Genomic DNA, 13,741 nt, shown 5'->3' on the forward strand with positions numbered 1-13,741 from the left:
AGTATCGTCTCTTCCCTCTTCTACCCCTTACCACCAACTTCTTCCTATCTCCTCCATCTTGCTCTCTTCCGGTACCATTTACCGGCCAAGTTGTCCAATTAGGTGTGTCAAGAGGTATCGAATAATTATAGCAGTTTACGTTGGTCGGTGTTCCTATGAAACACTATCAGATCATAGAACAGGAATTATTTGCTTGCAAAAATCGGACCATACCGATCAAGATAAAGTCACGCGTTTATATGTCAAAATCAATCTTTCTAAATTTTTCAATAAATGGTTTCTGAGATATTACTCGTTTCCAGAAGGAGCAATAACTAAAGAAGATATAACACGTGAATATAAAAGTTCTATCAGTTTTACGTACTGAAGGTATAACAAGTGTTTTTAATATTTTTAAATGTTCTCTCTGTTTTCATATGCTGTTTATTTAATTCTGCGACTCTTTTCCAACTACTATACTCCTCATCTGATTATATATGTGTATAATATATATGTAATATATATAATACCTCTGGCAAAGAACTACTGGTTCCTAGAGTCTATGAAGTCACCAATGCCCGTTTGCTTTGTTCCTCGTTTGTAAGTGATCCGCTTCATTGTAGTTGATCTTCAAGCAAAATACCCATAAAATAAAAACGAATAAATCATCCTTTATAATTTCTTCATTTATAATTTCATCATCATACTTGCGATATATATTTTGTACAGATTTTTGTACTGCGCTGTTAGTTTTCTTAAATTCATATGGCATGCAACGAGGTGTACGAACTTTAATCCATGCAACTTTGAACTTTAACATTTGCCCACTTCAATCGTTGATATAAAATAATAAATTCATCATTTTTTATTCTTAAAGTAGGATACGCAAAGTTATTATGTAGTATTAGTTTTCATTTAAATTTATCGTAATTTATTTACAAAATCAATGTTAGTGATAATGCAGCAGCCGACCCAATTTTTGCATTCACCTGACACATAAATCTGCGTCGAATAGAAAAGAGAAGAATTTTTGCTTCTTAAGCTATAATATTAGTAAAAGTTGATGCATAAATATCTATTTTACGATCAATTTCTAACTTGGAATTTCTTTTCTGGAAACCTCAGATTATTTAGTTTGTATCTAGTTTGTACGAAAGGAAGGAAAGTTGTCATCGTGTTTTTTAACGATAAGTTAATTACATACGTAGCTAGATATTAATTTTTGTAATTGAACCATAGTCTGAAACATTTGTATGACAGCTTTTGTTAGTTTCATATCTGGTCTAGGGTCTAGGTCACTTGCAGCGACATTTCCGAAGAGTTCGACAACTCATTGTCAACTATCTATACTAACGTTTGACAGTTATTCGATAGTTTCCGCCTTAAGTAACATCCTTTCAGTAACGTTTAATGTATCAACGCTGCTATAACCTAGAAAGTAAATCTTACGTTATTTCCTTATTAACGAATTAACACACGTTTGTACGTATACGTATTTGAAGAAAGTTAATCGGTATTGTCGTATTTCACAAGTACGACTGAGCGAAGATTATATTGGTAATGGATATCTTCATACTCATCGCATGTATCACATTATTTCGGAAATTAAACTTTCCCACGAGAAATGTTTCATAGAAATTAATTTTCTTCAGATTAAGAGAATCATTAACTAAATGTAATATCGTGGAAAATAAATCTTTTCCGTGGATCGAAACAGTTTTGGAGGAAAGCTTGTAGTAACGGCGAAGGGTATCTCAGCCGGCGGAAAGACACGTTTAAAGAATTAAAGTATCTAATGCGAAAGAAAGGTCTTCGAAGCCGCCGTTTGAAAGCGAAGCATTGTCTGCTTAAGCCTGGCATTCAGTGGCCTCTTTCTCTCTTCCTCTCTCTCTCTTTCTTCTCGAGTATAAATTGCGAAAGGTAAGATAGTACGCAGGCTGGAGCCGGTGGAGGGAGAAATAAGAAATTAAGAGAGAGTCTTAGAAGAGAATAAAGCTAAGAATTAAGGCGGCAGAGAGGCTTGGCGGAGAGGAGTGGAAGAATCAGGGGAAGAGCGGAGAGAAAGAAAGCAGGAAGAACGAGAGAAGACGAAACGAACTGAAACCGCCGCTGGCGCTCGCTTTCGAGCTTAAGTCCTTCCAGAGATTCTTACTCGCGCGTCATTTAACAAAACAATTAGAAGTTAACCCCTTCCTTCGTTCATTCGTTCTTTTCTTTCGAATCTACGTCCCAAAATTAAGGAGGATTTCAACCCTTTTCAAGACTTCTCGATTTAGTATGAAATCTACCGAATTTTATGATCTATGGTTTATAGATCGGAATACGTCGATATCGAGTGCTGAGATACTAACCGAGTTATGCGTGCGTATATCGTGATGTACTGTGCGAATTTACCACTATCGTCCAAAAATTTACAGAAAATACTTTGCTAAAGAATAGATCTCTTTATTACTATCTCTTCCGGATTTTTCTAAGTAGAGACAGAATGCCAATTAAATAAATTCGTGGTATCATACCAGGTGAAAATTGGAAAGAAATTTGAGTCATTCTTTCCGAAATTCTCGCATGGGTCAATTTTGATATAAACATCGTAAACAGTATACCAAAAGAAAAAGAAAAGAAAATGCGAAACGATAAACAATCTCGTGCGATGCAACGCGACGATTCTATTTAACTTGGAAATTTTAGACGTTAACATTTCTGGTTTACATGGAATATTTTATTTCTTGTAGAATCGTAGACGAGGGAGAGTTCATCAGAGAAAAAAGCAACGACTCCACTCATGAAATTACCGAGTATCATTTAGCGCGATGGTGGGAGGGGAACCATCTGCTTTTTCCCTCTTTCGTGAAAAGTCTGCGACGGTAGCAGCGCGCCGCCATGAATTCCGTCTTTCACGGCGATAAATAAAAGTAAAGCGTAAAGCAAAGACATCCGGCGGCAACCGCCCCTCGTCTGGTTGAACTGTACGACCAGCGACTACCCCCGATCTTGTCGATACCAGACTGCATCGAGCCCCTCTTATACCCCATTGAAACCACTACCTTTTAGAACTATGACTGCTTCGCGTATCGAGCGTATAAAATAAATATACCATGTTTTTCCGTAGCGGCTACCGTCAAATGTGCATAATCTTCAAACGAAGGTGTATACAGGATCGCGATGTCGAAGGGGTTCGTTTCTTTATGGAGGGTCGAAGGGACTGGAAGGAAAGATTTCTACCAATTATCAGAAACGCGCCTTTTGATCTGTTTGCGTGTATGCGTTGATTTATAAAACTCTTACTCTTATTTGAAAAAAATCACCGGGGGGAAAAGATGTTCTGTCTACATCTGTTTCAGCCTTCCCACGCCTCCGTCCGAGACGTTCCGTCCCTTTACTTTTATGCGCGGATACATCGAAGGGGTTCGAGCAAAACTTTCCTCCCGATTCCTTATTTGTCTGGCAATTATTTTTTTCAGGGAAAATTAGCGTGGACAAACTTGATGTCGCTTCCCTTTTCCACGGTTCTCGTTGATTTAACCGATTGCTAGTGTAGTCTTCTGGTAGCAAATACTTGCTTTTCAAAGTTCAACTTTTCTCTATGTGTGTATACAAATGATTTACACAATTTTATCTATGCATCGGACTACGATATTGATAAATGTACATAGTCTTTGGCATAAAACTCCGTAATTTCATTGCGAACCGAGATATTTGCCATAGTCTGCGATCGCTGCTGAATATTAATTATAACAATCAATAATTAATAAGTTCTAATACACACTAGCGATCAGAAGTATTAGAACACTCGTTCATTAAATTCTTTAGGAAATTCTAAGAAATTTCACCTTATTTGTTATTTTACATTAAATATGTTGCAATTTTTAAGCAAGCATTTTTATTTAATCCATTGATGAATAACTAAAAAAAAAATGCAAAAAAATGTTACATTTCAATGGGTTATATGTTTCCATTCTTATAGAACTCGACCAAGTTTTTCTCCCACTATACACTAACATCTTTATCGCTTGCCTATACTCAAATCTCTCATCGCTGAACAATGCAGAACTCTACAGTACTGGATAACCAGAATTAATCTGGTTCTTTTTATTCCCTTCGATACAAAATATATATCTAAAGTAAAAGTGAAAATAATGAAATCACATTGAATTTAATACTTATAGTCAATATTGTAAATACGTATAGAGTACGCATTTCGTTGCATCTGAGAAATTAAGTAGAATTGGATTTAGGACACAAAGATCCCAAAAAAATTCTATTCTATTCTATTCTGTTCTGTCTACTATATGCTGTATCCTTCTGTGTATGAGTAGGCACAATGTAGTTGGATATTTGTTTACTGTTTTTCTGCAAGATTCGGAGGATTATGAAACCAAACGTAAACACAGTCAGGTATCGTGGATCGGCCAGTCAGTACACAAAGTGAGTTTAGTGAAGCAGGATACGTTTATTAAGATTATGACTATCGTGAAAATTTATGTTATACCCGATCTTTGCGAACGACTTCAACAATTCACGAGAAAATGTGGTCACGTCTTTATTAAAATCAGAGATGCTCCGAGAAATTTTCCTACGCAGTAAGTAATTATAACAGAAAATAAGCTGTAATTTGGAATTGTTGACATACGAGCGTGTTTATACGGATTTTCTTTACACATTATTTTTATACTCCGTACCTTTGTCGTACTTTCTATAGGGAGTTCAGGCAAACAAAGTCTTAAATAATCGTGTCGAATGAGAATCATTATTGTTATACTATTTACATTATTTCGTTAATTACAGTTTTACTTGTTCTGTTTTATATTCAGCGAACGAAAACCTTCCTACGACCCAATAACACTACAATGTTTTACTTTCATGTAAGCCTGAAATTCTTACTTGATTCAAATAATTTCCTCGTTGTAAATTAATTCTGCTATATGTTATTTTAGTCATTGTCTTGTCTTTGATATTTTTTCTTATTGAAACTAGAGTACGTAATATTTTATCATTGTTTCGTTACTATAGATATTGGTAAAGATGAAAAGTGTCTCATAGTATTGTATATAGCAAGTTTAATTATTTTATACAAATCTGAAGGTTAAATCATTAGATACCGAATGTTAGTTAACTAGATACTTTATCGTATATGTATTTCACATATTATAACATATGTGTCTATACGTGACATAAAATTGAACGATAAGATTTGTTTAAAAAAAAATTGCTTGTTTTTAAGAGAATCGCTAATTTGTTCAAAGAAATAGTAAAGATTAACGAGGGAGACGCGTTGAAAGAACGATTTATCAGGATCTGTGATTCATAAAAGGTTTGTAATTCTTAGTCGTGATCCACCTTTGCATTGAGTCCGATGGGAATACGTTGTAGGCGAGTGGTGTGAGTTTCCCTGAGTGGCTATTGTCATGTTAAGCGCTCGTCTTTCACCCCTGCCGTGGTTTCGTTAGGTCGAAGACTGTTATCTCATCAGTGCTTTTATGGAAAACCCTGCGTCGTATTTCCTTTAAAAAAGCAAACGGAGAACAAAGAGAAAGAAACTAAGGTTATTATACCATAAACTTCAAAGGATGAATTGATGTAGTCAAATTGTCGGTACGAGTATCCATGTAGCAGTCAAATGTAATATAGCTCCGTATTATCAAGTATCGAAAGGATTGAACGATTCAAAACGGGGAATAAAAAAAAAAAGAGAAAAAGATTTGAATCGATAGACATTCAACGATTACTTCGATTTGTTTTACGCAACAATTTCGGCCGAACAGAGCAAACACAACACCGGATTCCGAATGTTAGAAATATATTCCGCAATCTGTACGTTTCCTTTGATAAAACGCACGAAATCGCAGGGTAAAACGATAAAAATCAACGAATATATTTAATCGTACAACAACACGCACGGTATATTGTCAGTGGACTCTTGCCACAAGTGATCACCGGTCAAAGTTAGAGTCGCAGACGGACATTTACACACGCGAATACAGCGGCAACAACCGCGTTCGTATTTGAATGAATCCCGTGGAAGGGTCGAGGTCAACGAGAAGGGGACAAACCTATGGGATGGTTCACCGACGAAAGCCAGGAGCTTTTTAACCGACGGCTACACTACCCCCGATCGGACGTTCCAGATTAATTTCATCATGAATGTTAGCCCAACACTTGAGATTCAACCGCAGCCAAACACGGTCCACGATACTCTATTAACAGTTTAAAGCGTATTACAGTCGCGACGCGAGCTTGTTTCGTCCGCGTATCACGAGCTCGGCCAAAGCTCGATGCTCGTGAAAAATGTTTTCAACAAATATGTTTTCAAAGAAATGTACCAGCTCGATTGAAACATTTGCGACGTTCGAGAAATCTGCTGCTCGTAACATTTACAGTCTTTTTTAACGTTACTAAACTGTATATGTAAGATATTGAGATATCTATGTAGAATAGAATAGAATATGTAAATAAGGTATTGAGATACCTATGTAGAGTAGAATAGCGAAACTGACTGGAAAGATCACTTTGGTTCGGAATAAACTAGAACTGAACCGGTGCATGTAACTCTTTCGGAGCATACATCCATTTTAGACGCTTTACGTTTTGAAACGTTGTGACAAACGTGAATCAATACTTTAATATAACTTTAGTAACCATAAAATCGAAATATGCATATCTTCGGTATGACACTTGTGCATCGTTAATTGGCTACATTTCGTACGAAATTGAATTTTAGTTGCTGCAGAACTATATCGATATATACAAGGTTAAGGGTTTGATCACCCAAATGAAAGTCGAAAGCCGTGAAAACGATATTATGAAGGATATATCGATTACGTGATCGTTAAAGTTTCAGAGGCGACGTGTTACCAGTTTTTTGCCTGGTTGACAGAGGCTGCCAATTAGGCGTGTCTGAAAGGTCGTAGCACTGGGTAAGCTCGTTTCTCGAAGACGGGGGCCTCGTTCGAGTTAAGAACTCGATGGAAGTGGAAAGAAGAAAGAAACAACGAGAGACGCGATACGTGGGATCTCTCTTTTGCCTCCTTTGCCTTTTTTCGGTGGAAATAAAACTGTTGTATCTACTAATAAAGGCGGAGTCTTACTTTTAAAAGCGCGTACCGCTGCTTCTCTTCTTCTTACCCGCTTCGTTCCTTCTCTCACCTTCGTCCTGCGTTAAAATAGGAGGGATTAGTTCCTATGGTAGCGCGGGGGCTTAAGCATTGATGAGGTTTTTAAATGGGTTCTCCTTTGACGATGGTAAGAGAGAGCGCAGAAGACGTGAACGGCCGACTGGTTGGGAAAAGGGGGACAGAGTGGGACGATATTTACCGGGAGATTAAAAAATCGGGGGAAAAATTAAGTGTTACGGGGGCACGCCCCCGACCAGGATTTAATTCTACGTAATCCTCTGCTAAGATCGCCGAACTGGCGATCCCTCCTCTAGTTCTGCCCCTCTCCAATTTTGAGACGGCCGTTCGTGATTTTCAACCCTCCTCGATAGTCTTTCTTTTTCCTACCCTTTTTTTTTTCATCTTACGCTGATCGTTCAAGATTATGCTTTCAGAAAGTTCTCGGTTAGATGCGCGTAAGGAAGTTGTGAAATGTTCAAACAGCTCCTAAAACGTTTCTCCCTGTACAATATCTTTGTTTCGCTTAAGATATACGTTCCACTTCTTATTGGTACATCTTTGTTCGCCACTTTGGTGGGTCGAGCGTATTTTTAAGTCGCGTTGTTATGTAATACAGCTTTTCTGACGAATATGCAATTTGCCACTATAATCGTCACGTCTATTTTATAAAAGAAGAGTGAAAAATTTAGTAGAAAGGTAGTAACAATTGCGAAAAACAAGGGAACATACAATAATATATTAGATATAATCATGTACTAAATATAAAAATTAACTTTATAAAAGAACTATATTATTTGTAAGATGATCTAATTGTTATAAATACCTATCTTTCTATTCGTATGAGTTTGTGATTGTAATTTTTTGATTTTCCAATGTAAGATTCACAACAATAATTTCAATACTAATATATACAGTCGCGATATTGTATATAATTTGAATTAATATTACAGATGTATAAAAACAGTGTTCATTTGTTCTATCATTTTCTTTTACTTGTCATACCTTCGTTCTCGGTGTTAATTAAAATCACTCTTGTGTACATAAAGCAAAAAATCTATCTGATCAAACATCACAATATTGCATATGACTGTATCGTAGAATTAACTAACACCGTTCTTATGAACCTTTGTTAAATATTCGATTTATTTGGTACTAAATTACTGTGTGAACAATATCAATTTCTTTAAACAAATCAATTGCTTCCAGTAATCACACATATTTGCCTGGCTTATGTTAGTTTGCATACATAGGGTAGAAACTCATCTGCGGTAGTTCAGCAGTACGGTTGATGGAAAGTTCATTTTGGGAGGAGTTGAAGTTTGGCGACGTCGCGGGTCTTTTTCCCGGCTGCTTCCACTCAAATAATAATGTAGCTTAATTACACGAGGACAAGTCGATATGTTGGCGATACAAATATTTAGAGGGTGGACGAAGAGTAACCGTGGAACGATGTTATTAGTAAATTAACCAACATCAAAGAAAATGCGAGCGGTGGTCACTTACTCCGCTAATGGAAAGCCTGCATCCTCCTGTGTGAGATATCTATAGATGTACTTACATACGCGTGTATATAAATACATTTCTATATTTCAGTTATAATACTTGGAGCGTTGTGCGATCGTTATGAACGAGCATATTACCGTCTATGGCTCCTTGATGAGCATCCATCCAGAACTCCAAGCATACGTACACCAGTTATCTGATGCAACTTTGTAACATTTATCCCTCTTCGTACTTATCTGGCAAATTGAATTTTCCTATTGTTTCAAACGTGCAGTTGTTTTTATTTATTCTTCGGAGTCGCTAAAACGATATTCATTTTGGATACTTATGTATGTTATCAAATAAATGACGAATGTTTCATTTGAATGAAAGGAAATCTTTTATAAGCCATGATAATTACCATGACAATTACACGTTATTCACAATCTTTCTACGTACGATAAAATTCTTTGAAATTGCCAATTAATATATGACAAATTCATGAAAGTTTAATTTAACGAAATGATCTAATTTTTTGTGTTCTTTCTGTATTATATATTCTGTTTTCTAGTAAACAGGTACATACAACCCCCGTGACATAGAGCATCAATAAAAATTGATATTACTTTTGTCGAAAGCACCTGCGTGCTTCTAACTTGGTAACAGAGTTCGTCGTTCGAATTGCCAATCTCTTAGATAGTAATTACTTTGCATATTTTACTTTATACCCTTATGCCTCTACATACCAAATCTGTCATTATTAACTCTTAATTCCACGATTAGAAAAGTTTTCATTTAAGGAACTATCCTAGAAAGAAGAAAGGAGGTAACTTAATGGCTAAAGAAGTAAAAGACCTGTAACCTGTCATTTTCACAAGTTCGAAATGATATTTGGTGGTTTCATTGTTAAAAGATTTCAATTATCTCTCAAAGCGAGAATTCCGTGAAATTTTACCATTCATTTTTTTGTAGCGTGCTAGAGGCCGGTCCGATTCCCATTTCAGCAGCAGACAGATTCATTTATCATTAGAAAAGAGTGTCATTGGCTAAGAAAATGATGCATAACGCGGCTGACGAGAAGGTCGAGAAGTTGGAAGGGCCGTATATCCCTGGTCGGTCCTCTTGCCGATTTTCTGGCGTCTCCTATTCCTCCGTTACGCTGGGGTCTTAAGGGTGATTTCTTTTCGTTTCTGGCTCCGCCGGACTAAATTTTGCGCGTTAAGCCCTCGGTGTAATCCTGCCCTTAATATTCAAAAACGTGATCGCCCTGCCAAGCATCCCGAACGAAGGAACAGCCCTCGAAGAGGCGAGCACAGCTCGACCAACCGAACTGGCGAACGAGGGAAGCTTTTCATATGCTAATTGGCATTCGTCATTTTCTTATGGCAGCGACTTAAGTGTGCTTAAGCGTGCTAACTCCTTTCTGGAAGCGCTAGAGCTTGGCCAAGCTCGTGGAACCGGCCGATGCCATTTTCGAAATTGGACAGTTTCGGGATTCTCCTTGCCAACTCGCTGTTTCAGGCAACCCGGAATACCAAATTGAACGAATACGTTCTATAACATAGATTTTTCGTTCCCAGGCACCACAAACACCGGAATTGATGGCGTTGATATCCTTAATGTCCCAAGAATTCCAGATATTGTAGGGTTTCGGTGATTAATTAAACGTTCGTTCATTTTTATGCCATTTTAAATATGCAAGTTTATGTTAATATATTCATCCGAAGAAATGAATTAATTTCAAACTTTCCAGTAATGAAAAGTTGTATGTGTCTGTGAATAACGTAAAGGAGTTAGATGTAGCAATGTGTATTGACCTTTATTATGAGCCATCTTTTTATTTTGGCATATATTAATCTATCTATATAAAAAAAACTATATGAATTGTTTGTATTTAAAGTTCACTTTCCTTAATCCTTTCTGTTGATTGATGTATCGAAGAAGGTAATTTCTAAATTCTTTAATAATCTTAAGAGCTGATAACTATGTTATCTTTAATTCGCAGAGTTATCATTTGTTCTAAGAACTAGGCAAGTAAAACATATGCTTTAGGATATAAATATCTGTAAACCGTGATTATTACCAGCGAGATATCAAATTATTCGCAGTGAGACACATGTTATGTAAAAAAATTGAAGACATGTTGCCAAAACGTACGAAGTTTGCAATGATTTATACCATTTGATATAATAATTATGGTTAAGGAAATAAAATCAAATTCGGATATATTTGTATTCTGAAGCATCTATTTGATCTGCACGCTTTTCCCTTGAACGATTAATTGAAAAATAATTCTAATTAAAATAAGATGAAAAATATGAAAAAAACAACCTACTTAATCCGTTTAATTTCAATCAGAAACTAAATCCACGTTATAAGTAACGTGATTATCGAAGAATTACGTACGATTCATCGTTAATTTGTCAGAAAATTGCTCAATCAATCAATGATATTTCACGATGAAATTTCTCCAATCACGTAATAAGACTACTAAATATTATACGTGCGAGCTCGTAATTGTGCAGATAAAGATTTTCGTCGATAAGATTTTTATCTATTACCTACATCGTTCACGCATTTAAATATTGAGTTTATGGATTATCACTTAACCGGCGATCGACATACGCATCTCATAAATATTTTTCCTGTCTGACTCGAGGTACGAGTATTACCGTCTCCTATTGTAGCACATGCGTATATTACACTCTACCTTTATCGAAAGATATCTGAGCAGCGTATCTGTAACAAGATAACGTGCGTCGACTAAAAGTGCCTCGCCTCTGGTCTCACGTTAGTAGGTTTGCGCTTTATTAACCCGTTTTTGTGAAACGAAACAAACCGTGCAATCGAACGTGATAAAACGACTCGAAACCCAGTTGTGATTGATGCCAACATGTGATTGCACATCGAGTTTTCGTGGTTACATCGATACAGACATCGGCGTGTTCATCAGTGCGTAAAAATAGAAGTTGTTGATCGATCGACTTCTCACAAAAGTAAGTTAACAAAGGCTACTGAAATGGTCAATAAAACTGAACTAGTTTTTGATATACGCGTCGTAAACGATAAATAATTTATATGTAAAATGCTGATTATGCCGAATACGACGATTCTCCGGTACAGAGAATCTCAGTAAAAATTAAACTACGAGTTCTAAGAGACGTCACCAGGTGATTCATCGTGACACATAAATCGCTAGACACGTGAAATACATTGCTAATTGAATTACAACTGGTGTTACACACACACACATATATATATGTAGGTAATAGCAGAATTAATCATTAACCCATCAAAAATGACGAAATACGAACGAAATATTGTCATGTTTTTACGCTTAGAATTACTCGTTGTACTACTTTTGTTTAACATTTATTATATTACAAAGTTGTGGAGTATGTAATTCAATATTGCTTTAATAGTCTTCAAAACCTACTGAAATATGAAACATTTTAATTCTGCTAGCAGAGTACAATGTAGATATTTATTATATTTGTTATATCCAGTCGGTAAATTTAATATCTATCTATTTTGAAAGAATATTAACACAAACATGTTATCGTACGTGTTTGCAAGGAAAATTAAAAATGGTATTTCAACATTAGCGGAGATTTAAAAATTCAGTAATAAATATATGTATATTTTCCTTATGTAGCGTGACCAACTTTATTTATAATGTAAACAGAAGAAACGTAAAAACACCGCAAATACTTTATCAGTTGATCTTATGTTAAAGGAATGGCTATACATCTTCAAGAAGTGATGCGATCAGAAGTGGAGGGTGGCCTTGCTGGTCCAGCTAATCCGATACCGAATCAGTCGATAGATTGCGGTTGTGGACTACTACCATGTCCGAAATTAGCAAAATTTGCAACTCGTCGACTTTTCGTTGGCTTACTCTCATGGGTTGGCTTGATTCAAGCCGCTGCTTACGCGTATCTTTTCATAACAGGACCTACGATCGGAAGAAGATTTCAATTTGATCCTTATGTAATGGGCATGTATTCCTAAAATTCCTATCATCGTACAAATGCTTTTCGCCACTAGATTTCAAATATTTGTTCAAATTCATATGTTTCTAAACATAATTAAAGAAATAGAACCTAAGCCGAGATTCATCTCATCTCTTAGACATTACAAAGAGTACACAATTTTGAATATTTTATATATTTTATATCTTGTGCATTCTGTGCATTTTTGTTCCACTAAATTCACTGTAAAGGCATATAAATCCGGGGTCCATTCGTAACTATGACGAAGATTTTTATCGACTTTTGTATATTATACCACAATTCTGTGAAATAAAGTTTCAAAAGTATTTTTAGTACGAACGTTAAGACAGAAATTTGGAGATCAACGATAATCACTAATTACTATCCTTGAATGTTGCAGAATGGGTACTTATAGTATCTGATTTGACGCCTTTCCTTCTTGGAGTAGTCGTTGCATATTGGGGTGATAGAATTCACAGGGCTGCATGGATTGGCGGTATAGTTCTTTTGCAAAGCATTTCGTATTTTATTATGATAATTCCTCATCTGACGCATCAGACCAAAGTTATCGAAGAAACCGAAAACATGACACATATGTCGATATACGCAGGTGAATAATACATTTCTTATTCGATCATTATCAATAGACTTATGTATTCGTGAGTAAATTCATTTTCTTATACATTTACAAATATGATTAATTTCTCGTATCAGTTAATAGAATAAGAAGCATTGAAGTTTCGATGGAAACACAAGTTTTCTAAATCTGTTCCTCTTGTCGTGATTATAAATTATAATTTACACCTAGTAATAGAATATTGATGTATTACATAATGAAAGAAGAGAAGTACAACTTTTAACATATCATTTTACAGATGATAGTCGAGATCTGTGTTTCGACGCTTCTTCTAGGATTGTTGCAAAAGAGAGTCAGCCCTGTTATTTCACATTTTCAATGATCTTCGTTGTACAAATTATATCTGGTATTGCGAACATTGCGTACTTTGCGTTGGGTATATCCTATTTAGACGATAATACAAAGAAAAAACACATAGCTGCTTTCATTGGTGTTCTCATTTCTGCGAAGATTTTCGGTATTCTTCTAGGATCTATCTTGGCGTGGATTTGTCTCAGGTGAGCTAAATTTCTAATTATATATATATATATATATATATA

The 13,741-nt window shown here is 35.8% G+C and overlaps 1 protein-coding gene across 4 annotated transcripts in view; it reads left to right on the plus strand.

The window, feature by feature from the left end:
• Positions 1-4,380: 4,380 nt before the first annotated feature.
• Positions 4,381-13,741, plus strand: part of LOC100745012 (solute carrier organic anion transporter family member 1A5) — a 14,052-nt gene continuing 4,691 nt past the window's right edge. Inside the window, exons 1-4 of one of the 4 annotated variants that reach the window (XM_003489067.4) lie at positions 4,381-4,559; positions 12,310-12,570; positions 12,966-13,175; positions 13,441-13,699. In XM_003489067.4, the coding sequence (XP_003489115.2) occupies positions 4,460-4,559; positions 12,310-12,570; positions 12,966-13,175; positions 13,441-13,699 (830 nt within the window). In that variant the 5' untranslated portion in view covers positions 4,381-4,459. Of the gene's footprint in view, positions 4,560-11,310; positions 11,570-12,309; positions 12,571-12,965; positions 13,176-13,440; positions 13,700-13,741 lie in introns of those variants that run through there. The other 3 variants (XM_012384900.3, XM_012384901.3, XM_012384902.3) reach the window with 3 other exon arrangements.

The sequence above is a fragment of the Bombus impatiens genome, unplaced genomic scaffold (assembly GCF_000188095.3).
Source record: "Bombus impatiens unplaced genomic scaffold, BIMP_2.2 scf_0317, whole genome shotgun sequence".
Classification (NCBI taxonomy): Eukaryota; Metazoa; Arthropoda; class Insecta; order Hymenoptera; family Apidae; genus Bombus; species Bombus impatiens.